General features: G+C 35.3%; 1 protein-coding gene across 4 annotated transcripts in view; it reads left to right on the top strand.

Annotated features, from left to right (window-relative positions):
• The first annotated feature begins 336 nt into the window (after nt 1–336).
• LOC101155792 (potassium voltage-gated channel subfamily H member 1-like) overlaps nt 337–27,019 on the top strand; it is a 59,075-nt gene continuing 32,392 nt past the window's right edge. Inside the window, exons 1-8 of one of the 4 annotated variants that reach the window (XM_020709423.2) lie at nt 337–648; nt 5,890–6,013; nt 14,217–14,323; nt 14,665–14,793; nt 17,627–17,763; nt 17,925–18,317; nt 22,490–22,516; nt 24,821–24,978. In XM_020709423.2, the coding sequence (XP_020565082.1) occupies nt 576–648; nt 5,890–6,013; nt 14,217–14,323; nt 14,665–14,793; nt 17,627–17,763; nt 17,925–18,317; nt 22,490–22,516; nt 24,821–24,978 (1,148 nt within the window). In that variant the 5' untranslated portion in view covers nt 337–575. The remainder of the gene's footprint in view (nt 649–5,889; nt 6,014–14,216; nt 14,324–14,664; nt 14,794–17,626; nt 17,764–17,924; nt 18,318–22,489; nt 22,517–24,820; nt 24,979–27,019) is intronic. The other 3 variants (XM_020709425.2, XM_020709426.2, XM_004077284.4) reach the window with 3 other exon arrangements.

A 27,019-nucleotide genomic window follows, 5' to 3' on the forward strand; every position in this document is an offset into this window, starting at 1 on the left:
ATCAATTGACAAAAAATAAATAAATACATATTAATTACATAGGAAGACAACATTATTTTAGAAATCAAAATACCACAGTTCAAGTATCAAAATACAGTACATTTTTGCAATGTTTGAAAAATTATTATTACAGGTCACGTGATAGATAACCATCAGGAGTCATTGATATAAATCAAAAATCAAGAAAATAAGTAGGGTCTTTATTTTATAACCTACGTGTTAATTTTGAAATTATGAAAATAAGGTTAAAGTGGATTAGGATCTCCCAGCGATTGTGTAATGCGCAGTCCTGTCCAGCAGAGGGAGCTCTAGCTCCACTCCGGGTTGGCCGCGGAGGAGCTGAGCCTGGAAGGCCCCCCCTTTGCGCTCTGCTCCGCGGCGTTGTTTTCCACTCTTGGATGATGAGGTGCCAACGCAACGCACCGGGCTGAGGAGGCGGATAATGAGAAGCCCAGACAGTGAGCCCGTGTTCACCAAATCCACGCAGCCCCTCAGATCCGGGGACACCATGACAAACAGCGGCGAACTGAGCAGCAGCAAAGATTCATCTGCAAACCTCTGAGTGAAGCGGCAGCATGGCGGGGGGTCGGAGAGGACTTGTGGCCCCCCAGAACACTTTTTTGGAGAATATTGTCAGGCGGTCTAACGGTAAGAATAAAAACCGGCACGTGACTCTTACCTGAGCTCTGAAACGTAAACAAATTGGAATATTCTATTTAAAAACTAAACTCAACAATAAAAAAACATGAAATGTAACTTAAACAAAAAAACTTGAAGTTTAAATACTAAAACTGTTTAAAGCAAATTTTCACATACTTGCTATGTAGGTTTCCCCAGTCATTTTAAATGGTGTAGGTCAGGTCTAATCAATTATAATGATTGGCTTAAAAAAACCTAATTTAGATTGCAGATTCTGATTATGGAGAAGACTGCAGGTCAAAATAGCCATTACATTGATTACATAAAACCACTGGAGTCTTCTGTGAAATTAACCTATTGACTATGAATAAGACACTATTTTCTGGGGGGGAAATCTATCTTAACCAATGTTTTTCACGAAAAAGAAAATATCAAAAACAAATTGTGTAATAGAAGAAAAAGCTGCTTTAGTAGATCACTGTGATCTGAAGCTATTTATTCCACCATTCACTTCAAGATTCAGAAAAAAATGACAAGTTTTTGTGACATTGTTCTCTGAAAAGCCTCTAATTGTGCCATAACTAGGCAATTTGTTTGATTTTTCTTCTTCTTTCTTTCAAGTTTTATGTTTGAATTAAAGCACAGAGCGTTCTAATGTAGCCTAGAATGCTCAGTTATAATTAAGGCAATAAATGCAGAGACCTTTGCTCTGAAAAAACAAAGAAAAACAACAGCTAACTCAGTTTTCTATTAGTCTCAGCTTTCACAATCTTTTTTTCCAAAAAATCTTAAAAAATATTTCGTTTAGGAGTATGAGAACAGCTACAGCAGTACCGGTAATTCTCCATTCTTATTCAATTCCTTAAAATATAACCAAGAAAAAAACTGATTGACTTATCTAATTGAGCAATCCAACAAGTGAAAAATATACCAGCTTTTTAACTTTTTGGGCATTGTCTGTATTATGACACCCAAAAAAGAGAAGTGACAAGATAGACCAGACAAATATTAAACTCGACAGCTGCCTGAAGCTGTAATATTGGAGTATTTTCTATTTCTATCTTGAGCCAAACTTTGAGCCACAGATATTGGATACAAACAAAGAAAGGGTCTTGATCTATGATGACAACATGATGGTGTAAATAACTTATGGCTATCTCTCAGTTTACACAACTGCATGTAAAGAAAAGTGTAAAAAAAAGAAAGCTATGTATAGAGATGTTAGTGTGTTTTATTAAAAAAAATGTTTTTCTTTGTAATGACTGAAGGGGCTTTATAGATTAGGTGTTCCTTCCTAAATAAAACAAAAAGAGCTTTAAAGAGCTATATTTAAGAAGTGTTTTCTGGAGCACTTTATTAACCCTCTAAATGACTTAAAACAAATATATAATAGTTAGTTAAAAGTGACCGAAGTTTGACTAAAGGAAAAAGTGAATGTGCTGCTTGTGTAAAATCATACTTGCTGTATTTGTCATGTTCATTTTTATTCTTTTCTCTGTTGTTCTTTGTGTTTTTAGGCCTATTTTAAAGAGTGCAGCTGTTAATCTTTTACAAAGCAGTCTCTCATATGTTGCCATGTTTCAGTTCACCTGTCTGTTTTGTCCTTTTTTTAAACATTTTCCAGCTTAAATTTCATTCTCTTTCACTTGAAAGTCACCTTTCATGCTCATTAGTAATTTGTCATTTATGAAAATATACAAATATAGTTACACATAAGGGTAATAACCTCTAATAGGATTTTGTAGAGAACATAGAGTCAATATTGAACCAAAATGAACTGGATCTGAGGAGAAACGTTAGAAAATCATTGATAGGTTGCCAATCTTCAAAAGGTATTCACTCATTCATTCCCATCTCTACTTACATGTTTTTACAGGTTTGACCATTGCATGCTGCTTTTTTACATTTTTTGCAGGTTAAGTCCAAACAGACATAGAAAATTTAATGGATTTCAGTGCCACCGAAATGAGTCTTAATCCCTTCATGCCTCAATTTATTTTCAGTTATGTAAAAAAAATATTCTTCATTGTTTTTTCCTTTAAAGGTGATCCTATGTTAAGAATGGTGTGAAGTGGTTAAGACCAGAGAATCTAAGACTTTTTGGGGATATTTGATAATTATAACCAGCACAGACAGGTTTCTTCTGTAATGCTTTCACATTTTCTTTCTCCAGACAAGCATAATCTGATCAGTGTTTAGACAAACTTATTGTATTGTCAGATTTACTTTGGTCGTGAGGGCATGTTAAGCAGGATTTTACTCAAACTTTTAAAATCTCTCTAAAGACTTGACCAAAAATCTCAAAAAATGACATGTGAGCTTGTTTGTATCAGAGAAATTCAAAACAAGAGTTTAAGATTGTTTGTGCTTTTATAACAGAGTTCTTCTTGAAAGGAATGGCCATTGTCCCAATTTTATTCTCTCATATGGTTCTCATTTGGCATTTACTTGGGTTTGTTTACTTGGATAGTTTACCTTGCTGACAAGTGAAAGCTAACCTGAACTCAGGTGTAGAGTGAACAATCAAAGCCTGGTCCACTTGGGAAACAAATGGTTCTTGGAAAAGAACTCTGCTACAGTACACTTCAGTGTGAACTCAATGGCTTCCAGTGGTGCAGTAAAGAGGTGCTGGCACATACCAATAATGGTCATAATAAGACTAGTGACACTGGCTCTCTTCTCATTCCAGTCCTGGTGGTACAGTAGCACAGTGTTGTGCCCCCCATGTGAGCAGTCGTTATAATTGACACCAGAATCCATTTCCTAAAAAGTTTGATAGTCCATCTGTACGTGTTGCTCAAAAAAGCAAACCCTGCTCCACTTCACAGTTAAAGTCTGAGTCTACCTGCTAACGTACTCTGGTGTGGTTCGGTTTAATGTGAATGTAGATGAACTATCTGCAGACTAAAGAGCAGGGAGGAACCAAAGGGAGCAAATTTAAGTGGTATCCGTCAATGAGTTGGGTAATAAAAGCAGGCCAAAGTGCAACATTGAAAGAGTAAGTCTCAAAAAAATTGGAAAACATGTGGTAAGTAAACATGTTGTAGTGAGGAGGTGCAGGTGCTGATCAATACACGACGATGTTTTATTTTCTCCCCTTCCTACTAAGTTAGAGCCATTGACTGGATAAGAGAACTGGGCAGAGCGACTCGGACCAATCGCTGCTTACTGACTATTTCTGGGTCCAACATGGCGATGTTCTTATTGTGAAAAAATGGCAACTGAATTTACTTCATTATGTTGGAACCAAAAGCAAAAGTTTTCCTATGGGTGATGTCACACTCACTTGGTTCAGTTCTCATTTGCAGTATGTGATCACATGATTAGAGCTCTTTTTTTTTTGCGAGCTTTGGTCCTTGGGTTGCATGGTGGTGTGATGGTTAGCACTTTCCAGCAACAAGGTCTTGGTTCAAATCCCGGCTTGTTCTTTTTTGTGAAGTTTGCATGTTTTCCCTTTGCATGCGTTGGATTTTTGACCAAGTAAAAATTAGGAATTAATTTTATCTTTCTAATTTTCAACAAAATGGCATATTTAGTGTTTTCTTAGCATTGTGCCACTCTACAATAAACTATACTTTGTACTAAAAAAGTCCTGTGGACCTGAACTCGTTCAGATAAGGTAAGATGGCCAATAACTCCAGAAGGGATGGCCATCTTACACAATAGGTCATCTTCTTTGTCTGATATTCATTTCATGTTTCTCCCTGTAATCTGTTAACTTTCTTTTCTGTTATAAATTTTCAGTTTGGACTCTGTCCCATAGACACACAGGTATTCAATGATGCTATAAGTTTTTCAGTATTTGCCTCCTTGTAGTGTTCTTCTAAATGTTCTATACCAAATGCTGTTAATTTACAAAGTAATTTAAAATTATTTGTGATGACAAATTGAGCCAAAAGAAATAAACAAATCAGAGGTAATAAGTTGGCCTGAGCTTTGGACTTTATCCCATATTTTTCATACATGACCATTGTAAAATAACACATTGGCATGGAACTACTTGTGCATCATGTTCTCTTTTTCCACTCATGCTTTATGTTGCTGTTTTGTTGTGAATCAATAAATAAATGTATCTTACATTGTGTTCCTGTGTTTTTTGTGGTTGGTTGTTTGCAGTTCCTTCTCATGCTTATTGACTGTTGTCAGTCATTGTTGTCTTGTTAAACGGTTAAGCTGTTTTAGTTTAATAGGACTTTTTGCTGTTTAAAAAAAATACTACATCAAATAATTTCCTTTTGGTCAACTAGTAAATTTTATTTAGATTTACACATTTTTGTCAATGATGACTCATCTTATTTACATAAAAAAATAATGTAAATATTTTTATATTTTTGGACTTAAAACAGATTTTAATCTTTAAAATACAAAAAAAATGTCACTCCCATTTTATGCATTTTGACATACTGAATTAATTATAATCATTATATGACTACAGACCTGGTTAAAAACAAAAGGATGCAAGCAAAGGAAGCCATTAAAATGTTAATGTGACTGACTATTTGGGTTTATTAACATTTGACCACAAATAGCGTTGGCTGGGAGGCCCCACTAACATTTGAATATGCAAAATATGCCATATGAGGATTAATGAGTTCTATTTCCCATGAAATCCTGATATTAAGGCTTGAACGTTGTATTTGCCAATAGGAATGGTGCACAAGCTGTTCTTTACTGCCGGTGAATACAAATAAAGAGAAGGAGGCAGACATTTTGGATGTTCTCTTTGGAATCACAGAGACTGGGTAACATTTGTGTACACTCAGTCTGTGTGGAGGGTGAAATGAGCTGGAGAGCATCATTGACTCTAATGAAAATCACTTAAGTCTGCGCTGGCTCTTAAAGGGAGCATTTTTCAATCTTTTTGATGATTGGTTAAACATGGCTTGATAAACAAATTAATTCATTAAATTAGATGCTTGCTTTGGATAACATTGGCAATAAAACTTGTGTATCCTGATCCTGAGCAAAAGAATGAAACCAATGGGATGTTAAATTACCCCAAATATTCCTATTTAAATTGGATATTAAAAGTTGCAGCATAAAAATGTAAGAGGGATTATTATTAATCACTGAATGCATCTTTTTTGGGGGTAAAAATGTTCACACTAATTTCTGTTCTTGCTCAAAATGACTCAAATAGTTAATTAGTAGGTCTCAAATATTCATCATAAGAATTTGTAATTATTTTTCAGAAATACCGAAAATTAAGCTAGACATTTGCATCCTCCCTCTTTCTTCTCTCCAAAACAGACACCAACTTTGTCCTGGGAAATGCTCAGATTGTGGATTGGCCCATTGTGTACAGCAATGACGGTTTCTGTAAGCTGTCGGGGTACCACCGAGCAGAAGTGATGCAGAAAAGCAGCACATGCAGGTAAGCAAGGGGAAGAGTGTGCTCCGTAATTTCATTTGAATGCTCTCATTTGTCGACTTACCAGTGTGGACATATCAAGTGCTGTCTAATTCAACCAGCTCCGCTGCTGCTGGGGTTTGGCTTCTGTCATTTGATGCCAGCCTCTTCTGCAGGGCAGGGTCCTGGATGCTGAAGTTGCACATATACTTAGAAGATTGTAATTCATCTTTTGTCAAATGTCTCTTTTTTTTTTAAATATAATATGTACATCAAACATTTAGCCATTATTTTGTCATGATGGTGCAACACGTATAGCCTCTCCCTTTTTGTGACCTAGATGATTTGTTGGATGTTTTACTAAGAAAAGTGTCTGTTATTTGGTAAAAAGGAGATTCAATGGATGTATTTATATATTATTCCAATTATTACACCAATTTACTCTTTTGGTATCAGTGTATCATTAGCTGTTGAGAGAAATGCCCTCTAAAGCATTTATCCACTGTTGCTTCCTGTCATTTGTTCACCTTACACTCCTAAATGACAAGATTCAGACAAATGGCTGACCTCCTGACCTTTCAACAATAGGAAAAGTATGAAATATGTCACTGAACACCATTTGATAATAACAGATTTTCTGCCTGGTTGCTCCCATTTTGAAGTTCTCGCTGCTTGTTTTTGACACAATAATCTGATCAAAATTTGTTCTTGTCTATCATGCAACTGTTGTGTGACGAGTCAAACATTTGACTGTTTAGGGTAAGAATGTAAGAGAGGAGCTGAACAGCAGGACCCTCCCTGTGTCTGACAGATCACTTGCTTTCTTCATTTTCCTCATCACTCACTTACATTAATGACAAGTCTTCCCTGTCTGTTTTTAAACAAGTCTCTCTGTTCTTCCTGAACACTGAACTTATCATTTTTTACTGTTAGTGCTTTGCTGTCACTGTATTGTTTTTGCTTTAATGTTGTAGCAGCATGAATTTTGCTGCAGAGGGAGGGCCCTTTTAAAGCATCTCAGGGGTTCTGCACTTGAGCTTCTGTAATATGTTGCATAGAAAGGCCATTGGCCTTGTTCTCACAGTCCTGAGTCTTGGATTTTTTTTTGAATATGTATAACTAGTCAAGGGCTGAGAAGGTGGCACCAACAGATAAGGGCACTGCACCATCTTTCTGCTGCTCAGCAGAAACTAAACCCCAGAGAAAGACACAGGTTCGTGATTTTGGCTAAAGGCGGCAAAATCCTAATGAAAAGACCACTGAGAATGCGTTTAAAAGAGGGGCTTGGAGTGGGTCTTTAAACAGTCATTATTACATGGTTCACAGCAAATGGATTTCTCCTCTTCCAAATTTATTATTTGTAACATAAATAATTACTTTTCTTCCAACATCTATGATCCATAAATGCATATCTCGATCCCCATCGTGCTTAAACCTGTTTGTGATCACAAACATGATTTGTTTTAAGTTGATTTGTTTTTGGAAATGGTTTAAGTCATTGATTTTTTTTTTTTGTCCTGATACTTCACAATTACTGCAAATCTTGGTCAATTCTGAACAGAAAGGGCCAGCAGTATTCAACAAAATAAATAATAAACAGTTAAAAAAGGAAGAACCCTTTATATAGAAGTTTAGCAGACAATTGAAACGACATTGTGACCCACCTCAAAGATGGACGCTGCACTGCTGGGGTCTTTAGGGAGCACCCTCCCAACATTAGGGATTTAGTTTATTTAGGGCGCTATGACACCAAATAGACAAACAGTAACTTCCAGCGCCCCAGAACGACTCCCCTTTTTTGTCTTCACCTGCACCCACAGCTGCTAATCAGCCAACAACTGCTTTGACATTAGTTTTCCTTACCTTCTGAAAGTTAAGGTCTTCTAGCACTTTCTTTTATCTCCTGATTCATCTCTACTTTTAATGTAAATCACAAAACTGATTCATAGCTTTGTTTGTCTTAACAGAATGATTTGATCATTCGTTTTTATTTAATTTATCTAAAAATAATCACATTACATACAACATTGTTATTATAGATGATGGTTTTTTTATTTCATTTATTCATACATTCAGATGTGTTTTTTTTCAATGAAAAAAGTTGTGGTAAAAATACTCCTTGTTTTGTACTTGTATTTCATTTTTCACCCCTGAAGGCTGTGAAATTGAAAAACGGTTGCATTCCCATTGATGTCAATTTATAATATCCTTAACTAAATACAGTAAAATGGTTTCTTTTTGCAAAGACCAGATAACTAAGACACATACCTGTGATTTTTATCTGGCTGTATCTGTTAAAACAGTCCATTTGAGGGCGTTGACTTGCCCTGCAAGAACTAAACCCTACTCAGCCGTCCTTAGATTCAAACTTTAGTGACCAACTTTTTTTTTAACTTGTTTCTTGTGCTTTTTATTGAAAACATAGCTACCAATAGAAAACCAGTGGAACAGTTGGTGCCAGAAAACTGTGGGCGATTTCATCTGTTGTGGGAGACGCTGTTTGCATCAGCCAGCAATGAGACTCTTACTGATTTAGACCTGTGGCTCCTTGAACATAAGCTGCACCACGTTTGCCAACACAAACACTGGAGTGAGCTGTTTTTTAGGGCTAATTTGAGATTTTCAGATTGAATAAGGTGTTTTATTGTAAAGACTTGCATGAAATACATACGGCACTTGATATTAAACTAGGCGATTAATAAATGTTTTAGGAGTCAGGTCTGCAACCATGAGCTGAGGTCCAATAAAAAAAAGATGAGTTACTACAGTACAGACAAGGATAAACCACACTCATTACCAGTGACTTAATCATTACTGGCGCATCATTCTTCGTAGTTATGAACCAACTCCTCACAAATGTGAGAGCATTGTTTGAGTGACTCAGGTTTTCAAATGAATGAGCAATTTCAAATGTTATGCAGGCAAGCTGCCAAGTTAGGCCCATGTTGAGGAGGAAAGACAAGTTAAGTGTAAATAGATAAATGCAGAAAAATATAGTGTGGGAATGCTCCTGGAAAGCTTAAACAGTGAATTAAATATATTCAAGGGAGAAAAAAATAAATTGAACCTTTAAGAAAACAGGTGAACATAAACACAAATCGAATAAAAAAACTCAAGCTTTTAGGACTAAGAGATTCAAAGGAATTTATCTTTTTGTTCTGGTATTGATGGAACTACAAGAAGAAGAAAGGAAAATTAATGCAAGTGAAACATTAAAAATGCAATAAAAATTTTCTATTCAGGTCTAATTTCAGGATGCGCTGATTAGTGCATTCAGCATGGACATGTTCTAGCTGAAACTCTAGCTTAATTGAGATGCTTGTCCTTTTGCAAAAGAAGGTTTTCTATTCTTTAAATTTAGGTTCACTGTTTTGTTTCACTCAAGTGTCCACTTCATTTATATCTATTTAGAAACTTCTTTAGACGTAGTTGTGAGACACCTAATGCAGGGTTTTCACAAAGCATTCTGGGTCAAAAATTTGCTTCTCCTGTCAAAATTCTAAGTGAACATTTAAGACAGAAGATCCTAAAAAGTTAAAACCGATTATTTCTTAGTTTAGCTCCATAAAAGATACAAGATAGGTTTTGGTGCGGCCGTGGTGCAGTGGTAGAGCGGTCACCCTCTGATCGGAATACACATGCACACACATGTCGGGGCAAGACACTGAACCCCACCTTGCCTCTGGTGGAAGTTTAGTGCCAGTGTTTGGAGTGGAGCAGTGGAGCTACCGACAGTGTATGAATGTGTGTGTGAACGGGTGAATGGGTTTGTGACTGTAAATCGCCTTGGGCCTTCGAGAAAGGTAGAAAAGCGCTACACAAGTAAACGCCATTTACCATTTGGTTCCATCAATACGGAAATAATTAAAGTTATTATGAATCATATAAAAATGTAAAAAATATTATAAATGAATAAAAATGAGACATAATAAATAAAAACTAGACATATTTCTGACAGTTGGTTTATCTAAGATATTAAAGAAATGTATACTCTGTATACTTGGATTCATTACTATTTTAATTCATTATTTAGCTTACTAACAACATTCTGTGTCATCCTCTCACCCATTTTTGCTTATTACCAATGATGGTGATACTTTACCCATTGTTCGGCATTAACCACCGGTTTTGGAAATTATACACAATCCTGAGACATTTATTAACCATATCTCCTCACTAAAATAAAGGGCTTTGTGTTTTTATCACAACGGAGTTACAGGGATATCTCATTAAATACACTACTTTTTAGGTTTAAGTAGGAGACTAAGGAAAAGAGTTTTAAGAAATTCTGAGTCCAACCACAGAGAGAATATGAAATATGTGATTTCAAGAACAGCTCAAGCAGTTTCAGATGCATCTCACCCCTTAGTATCATCATTAAAACTAAATATAAACCAAAGTAATCAGATAAATTAGTCATTTGAACCACGCCATTTATCTGTGGCATTTTGAAAACAATCAAATTTTCTATCATCTAGCTTTCAATAAAAAAACAATGTACTTATTTCATTTCTAATCTGTAATTACTTTAACATTGCATAAGATAGTTCTTGGTCTTTTTATTTAGTACTGCTTTCATGCCACTTCAAAGACAGTGTCACAACTATAAAAAAAATGTTTTTATGCTCTTTTCAGTTCTTATCTGAAGCCTCCTTTGTAAGCTTGGTAAAGAAACCACAGAGCACTCACTTTTCCTGGATGTTTTAATGATGATGCAGATGTAAAATGTGCACTCATGCCCCCCAGAGTCAAGTATCTATAGGTCTTTCCCTGCAGAGACCTGGAGATCAAAGATATTATTTCCATCTTCAGCACGACTGTCGGAATTTGTGTCCAGTTTGGTGTTATTTTGCCCGAGTGTGGTTTCTTGCCGTTTGTTACAAGATGGTTGCAAAGTTGTTTCAGTTAATGTACTGTAACATTTGTATTTGAAGAAATCTATCCTTCTACTTCCTTGGAGAAGACAAAAGAAGCAATGGCTGACATTCATTAGAGATGTTACATCATGCAGTGGTTGGAAATGTGTCTGCCGCGTCAGATTGTCTCATTAAATATAGCCCTCCTTTTGTATTTCATAACAAACTCTAGAGTTATATTTAGACCGTGCTAGAGCGGCTGCTGCTCAGGGTGGCACTAACACATAAAGTGAGATGAATGCCTCTGCGGCATGGTTAAAGGTGTTCATGCTCGCTTGACCATGCCTCCGGTTTAATTTGTTTTTGAGGGGCACATTACATTTGGGCAATTAGAGGCTTGGATTCATTTGTCTGTTATGGGCTTTGCAGGAACATTTGTATAATTTTTAATCTGTAAATGTTCTATATTTAGTGCTACTAGGTCTGCACAGTTTAGGTGTAAATCACTGTAAATCTATTTAATGACCTCGTTTCAGCAGCAACTGTTCATTCCTCCAGATTCCTTCACTGTTCATTCCCTTTCTAAGAAATACCCAAAGGGAATTTCCTCAGAAGTGGTGCTTGGATGTAGCATGAAATGATTAGAGAAATCAATGCACTCACAGGTTTTTGCCGTCATTTTAAATGATGAATATCAGGAATATTGATAGAAAACAACAGAAACTCATAATCATACAAATTAGTTTTTAAAGTTTAATGCACGTGGAGCTTCAGTGCTCACAGTTTTTTAGTTCTTGGCAATCATTTAAATGACTTGTAAATCTCATTGATGTTATTGTATTTACAGTGGATATGAATATGATAATTGGACATACAAAAAAAGACTTAATGTCAACCATTATTTTCCAATCAGTCTATACAACGACAGGCTTGAAGTGCAAGCCCCGGCTCCAACACTTCAACTTCTGGATTAAAACTGCTTTCAAAAACAAAAGTAACCGGAGCCATGTCATTAATTCTAACTGCTTGGTGAGTTATAAACTAAAGGAGCGACTATTTTATTTAATGTAAAGGAGTCAATCTTTACAGCTTAAAACACTTAAAAAAACATAAAAATAAGGATGTTTTTGTTGGAATTAATGATTTACTGCTGGACTTGTGTGTGTTTCCATGAGTAGTACACTAGAGTATTGTCCCTTTACTCTGTCAGCACTTGTCAGTGACAATATGGCAGACATCTCTCTATACATAAAACTCGAAACATCTAGTCCAAATACAGAAAACATTGAGATGAGATTTTGGATTCAGTGACTTTCCCATCCGTCCAAAATCTGGGACTGAACTCTTCCCTTTAACATAAGAGCAGCGTAGGATTTATCTGACTGTACCTTTAGAATTTGGTATTGCGAGAGGATGATCATGGCTTGCCAGCAGTCTTTAACCTGAGTCCTATTGAACAATTGTGGGATCAGCTTGGCTTTGCTGCTCATGGCAGAGTGACCAACACTGCAGCATTGGTTATTGAGCAGCAAATGCTGATTGAAGGTCGTGGGGCCGGAGTGTTACCAGGCTGGTGTTCTTGAAAAGGAGGTGGCAAGCCATGCACAATTCTTACACACACTGATTCCTAATTTAATAAATTCTTAAATTACTAGTATTCCTCTTTTTCAAATTATTTTTTCTTGTTTTGGCAGAGAAGTTTTTCATATTTACAGGCCACACACAGACTCAGCTCCTCTGCTCATACCTCAGATTCCTTAGAAATGGGAATACCTTGAAAGGGTCATAGTCAGGCATTTTTCATTTATTGTCAATAAGTATTGTTACAACAAAGACAAAATCGACCAAGCAAAAATTTCTTCAATTTCTTTTGCTGTTTGACAGCAGTAAAGTTCTAAAAAAATTACAAACAATTTTTTTCCCCATTTAAGTGCTTTAACTTTGGACAACTATAAGAATTTTTTATATTTACCTTGTAATTTCATTTTATATTTTATTTTATTAATGTACACAAAAAGGGGTGCAGTTTTTTTAAATAATAGATGATCAACAAATCTTTCGTAAAAATGTATACTTTAAATTTCAAAAGCGTATTGGGCTTTTTGCTAATGTAAACATTTGACTTTGAATATAATGAGTTGTTTGCAGTTTACAAGGTTCTTTTTGAGCACATCAAAATACATGTTTCCCCCCTTTGTATATAGTTGAAAAGGATATGAAAGAGAAACATAGAGGAAAAGCCACAACTCTTGTCAGTCCCTCTGGTATCTTAAAAAATAATAGGGGATGACTATTTCCCTGTACATCAAAATGATAGTAAATCCATATTGACTTGTGAATGCTGGTGTCTTTTTCACTGTAGATGTGAAAAAAACATGTTACTGTGATATATTGTTTTTGCCATGTTCAATATGAGTATTGACAAACTGAGACAAAAAATCAATATTTTGTAAAAACGAAAAAAAAAAAGGTGCTCCAATCCTTTTTCTAGCCTCAGGCATTGCTTTTTTATGGCAAATGGCAATAGGTTAACACGGAAAGGCAGAATACATGACTGAATGTGAGTGAAGTGAGCAGGGAAAAGTTAACTGTAATAAAAAAATAATGACAGCAGTCTTTGTAGAAAATTAAATGATCAGTTCTTACAGCATGTTCCAGTTGTATTTATGCCAAAGTTATTGCCTGTTAGTGCTATACCATTTGCAAGATTTGCCTAGATATTTATAAAACAATTCTCTTATTTTTTGTCTGTGACATTATCTGAATCGTAGCTTAATTAATCAGTTGTTATTCAAAACAAATTTAGCAAAAAATATATTCAAAAAAAGGCTATAATTAAATTAAAGTTCACCTATGTTTAATTGGCAGAATTGTATCCCCAAGAGGAAAAAAAGTGTGAAAATGTACCCCACTGGTAAACGGCAGTCTCAACCACATTTAGAAAAACAATTTGGCCTCTTTCCATGCCTTTTAAGTCTTTGGATGATCCTCGAGTAGATTTCAGCACATAATTATTTGTCTAAGAGCAGACGGGATACTACTAGGTTACTAAAATTTAGCGTTACCTGAATTGGTTGTGAGAAGGTGAATAAAAAGATTGAAGCAGTACCCTGTTTGAAACATAAGATGAAGTTATCGTGTGTTAAAAGACGATAGTAGTGATTCCATTTCAGAGCTGACTTTGCAACTGCTAAAATATGAACAGCTTTTGATACACGCACACAAAAGAAAAAATACAAAGATTAATGCCTAGTCTGCACTCGTCTGAGTATTCTTCGGGTCTGTAGTCAAAAGGAGGAACATTATTCCCTAAAGCAGTGTCATCCATGGAGTAATGTCATTTCTTATTCTCTCTCTTCTTTCTCCTCCAGCTTCATGTACGGGGAACTCACAGACAAGGACACGACGGAAAAAGTGCGACTAACATTTGAAAATTACGAGATGAATTCATTTGAAATACTGATGTACAAGAAGAACAGTAAGTAATGATGCCTGATGATGTGGGGAAGGGAAAAAATATGAACTTCCCACTTCTTGTAATGCAAATGTATTCGGAGCCTCTGTGACACACAGCAGAGTTCAAAGGCAGCCCAGAACATTTCTACTTCTGTAGAGAAGTGCTAAATACCAGACCAGAGATTACCTTCCACCACAAAATCTTCTGTTTGTTTTGACTTACAGGTGTATCCATTGTTGTGCCAAAGACAAAAAAATTACAGAGTCAAATTTAGACTCAAACGTTCAGCTAAATATTTCAGTTTTCCTAAAAGTGTGTGCATAATAGAGATGAAAATGTGTTGTTCTCTTCTGTGCTTTCAGGGACACCGGTTTGGTTTTTTGTAAAGATTGCTCCCATTCGAAATGAGCAAGAGAAAGTGGTTCTGTTCCTCTGCACATTCAGTGATATCACAGCCTTTAAGCAGCCCATTGAAGATGATTCCTCCAAAGGTAAAAGACAAAATAAAAGGTGGTGTGTTTGCAACAGTATGTTTATTTAAAATAAAAAGAATGTTAGCCTAATTAATTCACATTCAGACATGAGCATCCAGTTTTTGTATTATCCTCCAACGCAGGCAAAATGTGTCTGTCCTGAGTACTGGATGTCTACTCCAGCAAATACCCAATTTGCAATTTTATGACAGACATATCCTAAAAGTTATGGAAGTAACTGTTTCCCTCAATTACAGTATGCAGAAAACTGCTGCAAATTCTTAGGAGTGCAGTTAACTAGTTAAAGAACACATCAGTTAAAAGGAAAAATCCCTGTTTACATTGAAGAAAAACATATTTGAGGCCCTGCTGGTTTTATAGATTTGTTTAATGACATTGTTTTTCTTGAGGTGTATTTCATCTGTGGCAAAAAAAAAAAAACACACACACAAGAAATTTGATTTCAAGACCCTAAAAATCAGCAAATGTTCTGGCACACAGGTGTCTTCAATACTGGTAATGAAGGACTTAATCTCAGCTCGTTACATGTATAAGACGCACCTGTTGAAGGCCATAGAGCTGTCCAAAGAAATCAGGGACAAGGAATTATAGAACATAAGAAAAAGGTTGTCTAACAAGTGCAACAACTCCTGGTAACACTTTATATTAAGATTCCTTAACAAGCTTTGTTAACACATTAACAAGCATTATAAATGAATTTATAGGGTGTTAGTAAGACATTTATTAGTACAATAAGTCTAATAAGGTTTATTAAATTACTTAGTTAACACATTTACAAGCATTATTATTAGGATGTTTTCAAGATGCTAATGATGCCTTTACTGATATTATAGGTGCCTAACAAATGTGTCAGTGTTAATAAGCTTAATAAGATTTATTAATAACCTTTGTTAACAAATTAAGAAGTATTACTATTGTTTGGGGTTCTAGTAAGATATTTATTAGTATTATAGATGTCTCACACAAGCCTAAGTGTTCATAGGCTTAATAAGTTTTATTAACTAACTTAACAAATTAATAGGCTTTATTAATGTGTCAGATGCTAGTAAGATATTTATTAGCATTATAGATGTCTTGCAAATACCTGAAAGTGTTAATAAGATTTATTAACATCTAAAGTCAGACCATTGTCTTCTAAATCCATATTACTAAACTGCTTATAAGCTTTACAAATGTATTTATTAACTTTGAGAGAACTTTGAGAACGATTTGTGTATGTTTAGTCTGTTTTAATGTCATAAAGTTCTTTTTACAATCTTTATGCTTTGTGGTTGTTTGTGGTAAAATACGTCCACACTTTAGATGAGGTGCTGCAAAACAATTAATAAACTATTAACAAAGTTAATTAATACATTTGTAAAGCTTATAAGCAGTTTAGTAATATGGATTTAGAAGACAATGGTCTGACTTTAGATGTTAATAAATCTTATTAACACTTTCAGGTATTTGCAAGACATCTATAATGCTAATAAATATCTTTCAAGCATCTGACACATTAATAAAGCCTAATAATTTGTTAAGTTAGTTAATAAAACTTATTAAGCTTATGAACAATTAGGCTTGTGTCAGACGTCTATAATGCTAATAAATATCTTACTAGAACCCCAAACAATAATAATACTTCTTAATTTGTTAACAAAGGTTGTTAATAAATCTTATTAAGCTTATCAACTCTGACACATTTGTTTAGCACCTATAATATCAGTAAATGCATCATAAGCATCTTAAAAACATCCTAATAATAATGCTTGTAAATGTGTTAACTAAGTAATTTAATAAACCTTATTAGACTTATTGTACTAATAAATGTCTTACTAACACCCTATAAATTCATTTATAATGCTTGTTAATGTGTTAACAAAGCTTGTTAAGGAATCTTAATATAAAGTGTTACCCAACTCCTTTATTGCTGTGGAGACAATTCCCCTTAAGATGTGGCAAAACTTGGTGATAATAATAATCAGAACTAAGCAAAGTTTTTTTTATTGTTTACCATTTTTTATGTAAATGTTTCTACCGTATGTTGTCTCTCATCGTTTAAATCTCACCATTAAAATCACAGATGAATCACAGTTTTTTTTTCTCACTGTACATCTGATTATGGGCAGTAAACAAACACAATTTTGTGTAATTATAATAATTAGGAATAATGTGTTTTCATGGGCTTTAGAATTGCAGTATTTAAAAAAAGCATGGTTTGAATTGTTTCTACTGCTTTGGGGTTTATTGTGAAGTGTATGTGTTCATTAATGAGGTGCATTTATTTTTAAAATGTTGTTTTCAAATGCACAGTTTATCAGAACAAGTCAGATACATGAAAAACTAAAGATTAATGGTGAGAATTTTTATTATGTTAATCAGATAAGAAAGTTGGATTCTTATGAGCCACAGTAGCTGTAGAAACCAAACATTGATCGGACCTTTAGTGTTTTTGAATAGGGATCATTTGGTTTACAGATCAAAAAGAATAAAGCCTTTCCAATCCCAACTAATCTGTGATCTGGCGTTCTGTGCCTTCTAAATCCTATTTATATGCTGATCATTTTCCGAATAAGATCTGTCTGATGCCGAATCTTTCTGTAAGTGGAAGTTTAAAGCTAGTTGAAGCCACTGAAGTCCTGTTTGCACAGCTAGTCATAAAAATTTAATCAGCTAGTGCTGCAGTATATACACTGTAGATATATATTTATGTACGTGTTTATATATGCATTTTTAGTTTTAAAAAATTAAATAAACTCAAAAGTTGATTCCTGCAAGCAAGAAAAAGAATTTTAAAGCCCGAGGACACGTGGAAAACAGTAACGATCATCTGTTTGTGTGCTATCCTCAGGCTGGGGAAAATTTGCACGACTGACTCGAGCTCTTACAAGCAGCAGAGGAGTTTTACAGCAACTGCAGCCCACAGTTCACAAAGGAGAGAATGTCCTCAAGCACTCCCGCCTGGCTGAGGTCACTTTTGTTCGTGTGGTAAAACAGTCTAATGTTCTTTAGAAACTGTAAGCAGGTGCTTCTTTGAGCTATGCAGACTCGTGCAGCTTCGTTTGTAATTTGCATTATGATTGAAACTGTTTATTGAACTCTTCTCCTGCTGTTGTAATTTATTATTCTGTGTTATATCTATCGTGCAGGTTCTGCAGCTGGGCTCTGACATCCTACCTCAGTACAAACAGGAGACCCCTAAAACCCCCCCTCATATAATACTACACTATTGCCTCTTCAAGACCACATGGGACTGGGTCATCCTCATCCTCACCTTCTACACTGCCATCATGGTGCCCTACAACGTCTCCTTCAAGACAAAGCAGAACAATGTAACGTGGCTAGTGGTGGACAGCATTGTGGACGTTATCTTCTTGGTGGATATAGTTTTAAACTTTCACACCACGTTTGTTGGACCTGCTGGTGAGGTCATCTCAGACCCCAAGCTGATCCGAATGAACTACTTGAAGACCTGGTTTGTCATCGACCTGTTGTCCTGCCTGCCATATGATGTCATCAACGCGTTTGAGAATGTTGATGAGGTGAGTCCATGATTTAGATTAAAATAAAAAATATGAATCATAAGGCTTCTTACTTGATCAATGTAGGAATTGAATTCCGAATTTTAGAAGTTGTAGTCTTTCTGCTAAGATTTTGCTGTTTTGGGTGCTTAAAACTGATTGATCGACAAAATAAAAAAACTGTGCCACTTTATGTGGCCATCGGGTATTTTTACTCCAGCTTCAGAAATTGAAACAATCCTTTTATAGAACAGTGAAAAATGTCACTTTTCTTTCTTTTAGGAGGTTTACAAAACACAAAAACCAAAACCGTTTGTTAGACTTTTTGATCAGTTCAAATGAGCTTTTACTTATACTTGCCTGTATTTAATTAATTTGTTTTCATTGCAGTGCAACAGTGTTAAACCTCAACCAGCACACTTATAAAATTTGATAAAATGTCCAACTGTGTGCAAATACTTTCTTTATGTCAAAATGTGGTTTTCAAACACAAGTTCACAGGTGCTTTGAGAGATGTCACAATTTCAGCCCCCAGTTTTCTCCGAATCCTACTTTACATTTGCACTTTTAAAACCTATGCTCTCACATTTTTATTCCTTTATTATCTCTGCTGAAAGAAATCTGTCAAAACGTCCTCAGACTTAGAGCCAGAAAAGACGAGAACATTGCTGCCATCTTTTAATTCTTTCATTTCAATTCTTTTGGAAGTTCTGGAAAATTACTTTATAACTTAGTCGTATAAATGGTGAGATTTGTTGGAATTTTGGTTATTTTAATTATATTTTCATTTCAACAACAATTTCAAGTTTGAAGAATTTATAATCATTATTTTAAGGTAGTATAAAGACCCTTTTCTTTTCCTAATGTTACAAAAGAACACTTTTTAATAAATTAGAATGCATCCACATGTTTTGTATTCAGACATTTGGTGATGGGTTATAACTGATATACATTTCTGAAAGGAAACACAACAGTTCAGTTAGAATTTGAATACTGTTATATTGCAGAGAACAAAGATAAAAAAACAAGGACATTCAGAAGCAGACATATAGAAGACAACAAGAACTAAAGATAGAAGATGAGAGAAAACTAAAGAGCCTTTCCAAGAATCAGTAAATCTGAGGACAGAGTCAGTTTGAAGGGGTGGCAGAGCAGTTTTTAAGTTTCAAGGCACTCTTGTATGTTATCCTTATAGCAAGTAATCTTGGCTTTGGTAAAAAGGAAGGAAAACTCTTTCATGCAGCACTGATCTTTCTTTCAGAAATGAATCAATGAAGGGCAGCTTTTGTTTCTTCGCAATCATTACAGTTTTCTTTTGTTCTTTTGGCTTGAATGACCTAGTTATGCAACAATTATTGTCTAGTCTTTCTCCTGAATTAAGACTAAATATAAATCCAAAAATTGACTTTTTCCAAATTGACTGAGCGATTAAGCCAGTGTGTGAGCATTCAGCCACGTTTAATAGCCTCTATAGCTCAGAGCCGCATGTCGCTAGTTTAATTTGTGTCAGACTGACTGAACAGTGGAGTACGCTTGTTTGTGGATTTGTGCAGGTTTTTCCACAGAGATGAGTGTTTGCTGGAGAGCCATCACAGGATTTTGAGATAATTGCTACATTTTAATTGTGGAAGTGGTGTTGCACTGTTGAACTGGAGCGGTCCTGGTATACTGTGCCCCTGCTGCTAATTCCCCCTAACCACTAACACTTCATGACAGCTGGCAGAAATCTGAATTGTGGGAAAACATAAACCAACACTCACTGCTTTAACAGTTGTGTAAAGATTATCAGGGTGGTCATTGTAGATATCTTTTGTTTTCTTTTTCCATCCAAAAATACGGCACACATAGTGATTGAAATGAGCCTCCTCACCCTGTCAGTTTTCATATTACCAACACGTCGCTGTGTAGTTTTGTGTCCCTGAGAGTGCCTAATGTGTCATGTCTCATGAAATACGCGTTATTGTGGTCATGTGAAATGCTGCTATGGCATTTAAGGGTGCCGCGTGTCACAGTGAGCGGGATGCTGGCGGCTCATGGGAGCTGTCAGCTCTCTGTGGTTGTGAAAAGGTAATGTGAGAGCGCAGTTGTAAAGCTTTCAGAAGAACCTTGTGTACTAAATTGCTTCTGCAGGTCCAGCGTTTTGGCCGTTTCTAGTTTTTCAGAACCTCAGCATCCTGAATGCTGACAGGTTCAAGTATCCGAGCAAAAATGGACAGGGGTCAGCAAAAGAGAAAGACAGAAATCTTTTGTCATTTTTTTTTTATAGCCTAAGGCTGGCGTTATTCGATCTTCTCTGAATCATCACTAAAGAAAACAGCAAATGGACACAGTTACCCATGGTTGCAGTCTTGTTTTGTTTAAAAACATGTGAAAATCTAAACTCATTTGAAAGAAATGAAATGAACTTGTTAATTTTTTACTGTTGACAGTAGTAAATTCTTCAAATGTTTTTTCTAACCTTTATAATTTTCTGTTTTTTATGTCCTATAATACCATGGTCCAGGGGAATTGTCGATTCTGATTGGCTCCTAGGTGTGCATTAAAAAGTGATAATCCACAGTGATAATGCACGTCTAAAAAAGAAATTCTGGTCACCTAGCTTAAATGTTCTTAATCGCTGTGCTGACTTCTTTAAAACAAACTTTTGCTTCATCATCTGGACAAAAACAAGCAGGAAGAGGTGAACTTTTTCCCTGATCTGATGCTTTATTTGACACATTGTGATGATCAGCATATACTGTATACAGTACAAACCAAAGATTTGGACACACCTCCCCATTCATTTGAATGAGAAGGTGTGTCCAAACTTTTGGTCTTCACTGTATATATCGCTTTCCTGTGATGTTGCAGTCTTGGTCGGTGCCGACTCTGCCGGGCAAGCACCACGTAACAAATAGTCCGCTTTTTGTGAAAAAGGCCATCTAAACCAGACAAATAACAAGAATAAAGTACTTAAAATTGATTGAACTGATTGCTTCCATGGCGTGCGTTAATTTCTGATAATGCACACTTCGAAGGCTTTTACCCCTTACCTCAACACTCCAACTTAAATCTTAAGAACATTTTATGTACGGCAATGCATTTTTAGACGTTCCATGCAATGTCACGCTTTACAAATTTCTTTGTGGGTATTTATAGCATCTTAGTCCTCTTAGTCCCATAAACTGAGTAAAAAGAAACAAGAAATGAAAGTCTATGAATGTTGACAGGGATAAAAGCTTGTGAATAACATTCAGAGTTGTCAATATAAGGATTAAAGTATGCTCATCTTTACTACTAGTTTAATTTTTTTTAATACTTGAACTTTTGAAATTTGTGTGTGTTTAAATTAATCATTTAGAAACATTTTTTAGGTCATCTTAATTATTATTTTTTGCCTACCAAAATATTTTAACTATGGAATATAATGAATCTGTTTTTGCATTTAGATAGATTTATTAAAACCTAACCATTTATTTGATCTTGATCTTGATCTGTCTTGTAGATTTTTTAGCAAATCATTTGTACTTGGAGTATATAAATTCCCCTTTGACTACTGGTACCTTATGAACATAACATTAATAAAGAAATAATAAAACCATTCATGTTTCAGGACGTGTCCATCTTGTAATATATTTCAGTTGAAGCCTAATTTTATCTGCATGTTTAAAGAAATCTGAAAAAAACATGGCATCAAGGTCAGTCATTCAAAATTGTCTAGTTTACCTCTGCTTTGATGCAGAGGCTTCCAATTGTTCCAGATTGCTTTAAGACATTCATTGACAGAAGTAAATGAAAGCGAGTAAATGAGAGGCTAACCCATTAAGGTCGCGTCAAACGCTTTTGCTGTTTTTTCAGAGCTTAATGACTGACATGAGTAACTCTGACAGCCAGCTTCTCCCAAAAGCAAATATGTAAGTGAAGATCAAAAAACAAGCAGTGGCTGTTAGGTTCACTTCAGGCAGTTTTTAAATCTCTTTGTATTCATCCTGCACACATTTGACTGTTTTTATGTTTTTTATTTATACCTTTTCATTAATGTTTATTGACTATAAGTTTTTAAGGGGTGTTTTTCATTTTTTTTAGCAATGATTAAGAGTCTTTTCTCTTACGCGTTCTTCATTTTTTTTCTCTTTGTTTCATTCCTTCATTCTGTTTGCATGGCCCCACCCATTCCTCTTCTGCCTGTGTTCTTGCATGGACGTGATTGGAAGAATTGGAACCACCATGCTGTCACTCAAGTAGGCTTAATTTTGATTGGAATATGTTGCTGCTTTTTGCTTTTATTTTATATGCCTTTAAAAAAATTGTTTTAGGCTGAAGGCTTTACAGAGCTCTGTACAAAACTTTATACATTGTTACACCAGTTTAAGCTAAAAAATTAACCGTTAAAAGGGAAATGTCAAAGTTAATAGATCTCTTTTTGTGGCTTGTTTTCAAGAAAAATGTAGGACACTCTTAATCTCTCAAGGAATTTAGAAAGAATTCCTGCACATGTTAGGAGATTGTAACAAGATATTGCAGCCATGTTAAATAACAAAATAGTCCAAGTCAACTTTATAATCAGGAGTTAATGACATTTTCTTGAATATTTACTAAACCTGCCTCTTTTGCCAGAAAACAGTTGTCTGCAGTAAATTAAAAGTATGTTTGAAGGAGTTAAAAAGTGCTTTAGGATCCTAATTAAACAGCATTTATTCAGATAATGTTAATAGTAATCGCTTTTTTTAAATCAGTTTTTATCTGATCTTGTTCATTAGGACATATGGATGGAATCCTCTGATTCCTTTTATTGGGCAAGAGATGGGGTTACTTCAATAATGTCTTAAAACTTGAATATTTACTTTAAAAGGATCATTTTTAACCTGTCAATTTAGAACAAATATTCAATTAGACTTATTTTAACCGGTCAATTTTAATGATTATCACTTATTTGAGCTCTTTCTTAGCAAAATACCCCAGTTTTGATTAATGTACTGACGAGCAAAGACAAGGCCCCACAATTTTAGGGGTAGGAAGATGACATGTTATCAGTTATTATTTGTTATAAATGAATTGTAAAGCAATGCATCTGTGGAAGAATCCCCTATAGAATCCAAGTATACTGCTGTTTCTTTCTGCCTGGTCGGTCTATGCGGATTCAGGGATCTAATTGTGTAAAAAAACAACTTTGAGATTAGTTAAAGTGAACTTTAAGACATGAAAAAGAGACGTTAAGGTATGTAGGAACCAAAATTATACTAAGTGTATGAGGTTTAATGTCAAAGATGCCTGCAGCAGAAATAAGGCTGTTCTACATACATACTGCATTCTGGTTGTTGTAAAGTATTATATTAGAGGTTGGACTACTTCTGCAGTTTCTCAGCAAAGGCTTTATCTACTTTATCTCTTGGCTATCTCTTCTTTTTCTGCTGGGTATGGGTCTAATGGAGAATCCTCCGTTTTAAATTGAAATGAGAACAAAACACAGCAGTTTTCCACCATTATTTGGTTTATTTAATGATGCAATCTGTAGAATTTCTCTGAAACACGCATCTTTAGCCTAAATTAGTTCATGTTTTTGCCAATCCATTAAGATAATTACATTTATTTAGCAGTACCTTTTACAACATAATTTTTAAAGAAATGTATATAATGTTATATTTAGCATCACAGAATGTCTTAAGACTGAGTTGTTTATTTTAACTCTAGGTCAAAATCAGAGAGGATATCCCACGTGTCTTGCAGAACTCGAAAGTACAGTAACAGTGACAATTAAGTGGATTTAGATCTTTGGGCTGTGAAGGGATTTCAGACAAGCTGGAACTGAGGTGTCTGCCAAGCAGTGAGATCAGATCGAGTGACGGCAAGCGCTGCAGTCGTACTTGCATTGCAGACCACAGCACATCAGCAAAATCAATTCCCCTGATAGTGTAGATGCACACACACACACACACGCACGCACACAATGACACTTTAGCAGCAAAATGAAAAGCAGAACCTGGGGACTGCTGTTGTCTGTCAGAATTTCAGCATTGCTGTTTCAGGCTACAGTAAGACTGAGTTGAAGTTTATTAGCGGTTATGCATCTGTTTATTACGACAAAGTACTTATTTTCTGTGTTTAAGGATGATTTATAAATTCAGATTAATCTGTGTTAAAAATATTTTTTTCCTGAAATGGTTGCAGTTATTGCCTCATAGGAAGATAATTGGCAGGTATTTTAATGTCCGAAAAATCTCTAGAAATAATGTGCAATGCAATAACTGCAACTTTGTTAATTCTCTTTCAGAAACAGGAAGATAAACTGCAAACAACAAAACTTAGAATGATAAAATATCAAAACACAAATGAAGTCTGTGCCACTTGGTAACCTAAAATAGTTTAGTTTTACTTAACTGATAGTTAAAAAAAAGTTAACAAGATGACTAAAACTATAAATATTATATGCTGATTATATATGTGGAATATTTGGTAAAGTCATTGTAGGATCTATTGATACAAAAACCTGTTCCAATAAGAAAAAACATAAAAAAGTGTGTTTGTCGCCTCTTTTCTTTTTTCAGGGGATCAGCAGTTTGTTTAGCTCCCTTAAAGTGGTCCGGCTGCTTCGTCTGGGTCGGGTCGCTCGTAAACTGGACCACTACATTGAGTATGGAGCAGCTGTTCTGGTGCTGCTGGTGTGTGTTTTTGGCTTGGCTGCACACTGGCTGGCCTGCATCTGGTATGATTCCAGTCTTTGCATGCTCCCATGATGACAGGACTTTCTCATTTTCATTCAAGTAACGGATAAAAAGGGAATAAAGACTGATAAATGTGACATTTTAGGTGGGCGTGACTGTTTGCTCGAAAGCCAAATTACATAACAGATCCTGATGCTTTGTTCTGCCATCGCAGCGGTGCATTAATAGCACAGACAGTTAATATAAATGAGGCAAATAACAAAGCTGATGTATGCTAATTAGGAGCCAGTGCTTTTTTATGTCCAAAAGTTGTGTGTGATTTTCATACCGTGAAGACTGAATTTCTTTTGGTTTTACACATTTTTCGTCATCAGTATGTAAATTTATGGAAGATACTTCTAAAGTGTGATCAGATTGCCTGCTTTACAGGGGGAAAAGTGTAATAAAAGCACAGAGCACAACGAGATCCACAAGTACTTGATGCAACAAAATCAGATCCAGCTCATATAAAAAAAGTTGTTTATCCTTTTCGTTTATTCGCAGGCTTAATTTTGTGAATTTAGATTTATTTTTCATTATTGTTTGATCAGCATAAAATAACCACTTTTGACCACGGCAGCAGAATCAAAGACAAGTGAATGAAGAGGTACAAAAGCTCCAAAACCCCAGAACAATACCAGTAAAATATAGTACCAGTAAAAATAGCTCCTGTGTGGTTTTTCTGGTTGCCATGGCGACACACAGAGCTGCATCTTCGACTTCGGAAAAGTTAACCCATCGTCAACTTAGAAAACAGCAGCAACGGCAGCACCTCCTCCCTGTGTGCTGCTGTTGTTTTTACACAAAGAGGTTGGAGAACCAGTGAAGCATAAGCAGCATGATGTTATTGTGCACTATAACCTCTACAGGATCATACAGGACATTGAAGCATTTTGGTCTGTTTGGAGGACAGGAAAGTAACAGCTATGCTGTGTTGGAGAAAATAGCGAGACAATAGAAAATACATTTAGAAAGTACATCAGCAAATTATTTCTTCTAAAATGGCAAAAAGAGCTCTTTGGGTTTTTCTGAAAAGTTTCTGAGAAGAACGAGGCATCTCACTTCTGTCAACTGATGTCACATTGAATTTATAGTCTCCCAGAATCCTCAGCAGTTGCCATGGATTAGCACCAGATTTAGATGAATCTGCCTTTTATCTCATAACTCTAACAATCCTCTGAGAGTCGAAGCCCTTGCAAAACCGCTGTTGGTGTCCGTTACATTATGCTGTTCAAAGAAATGTTTTCCATTTTATGCCTCTAGTTCCATTTTTAATTAAATATTGTGTCTCTCTCTCACTGGAATGACCACTTTGGGGATTTTTTTTTTTAATAAAACTAATTTTATTTTGTGTGTTTTATTTAAAGATGACACACATACCATATTTAGCGAAAATGCAGGATACCTACAAAGAAATACATACATTGATGACATTTCTACAAATCTATATTTTATATGTTTTGTGTTTTTTCTAAAATACATTTCATTTGTTTTTTCCAAAACTGTTTTAAATCTAACTTTCATTACAACAACAAAGCAATCACTTCCAAACTATCTACCTACAATTTATTTTTTCTATTTGTTTATAATTTTGTTCATTATTTGTCAGTTCAACCTGGTATTTGAACCTATTGCCAGTTTCTTGGGTGGCACAAAGCTTCAACCCAGTGAGATTTTATTGTAATTTTTCAACCTTTTTTTTTAAATGAATTGAACACTAAATATTTGTCCTTGTCAAAAGCTATACAGAATCTTCAAACTTCTTTCAATGGGCATTATGGGAAAATGACACCTATCTGCACGTTTTAATTTTTTACTCTTTTAAATCACCTAGACACCACTCCGTTTTATTCACGTTTATTAAAACTGATTCGGTAATAAAGTTAACAGACAGTTTTGGTCACTTCCAGCAGGAAAACAAATCAAGCAGTTCATGAAACCACTGGACTGGATTTTGTCGTTGAACTAGAGTTAGTATTTGTGGGCTGCAGTTGGACACCAAATGTTTAAAAAACACTTTTTCTTGGAATGAGAATACATCTC

Source organism: Oryzias latipes, chromosome 15 (genome assembly GCF_002234675.1).
Source record: "Oryzias latipes chromosome 15, ASM223467v1".
NCBI lineage: Eukaryota > Metazoa > Chordata > Actinopteri > Beloniformes > Adrianichthyidae > Oryzias > Oryzias latipes.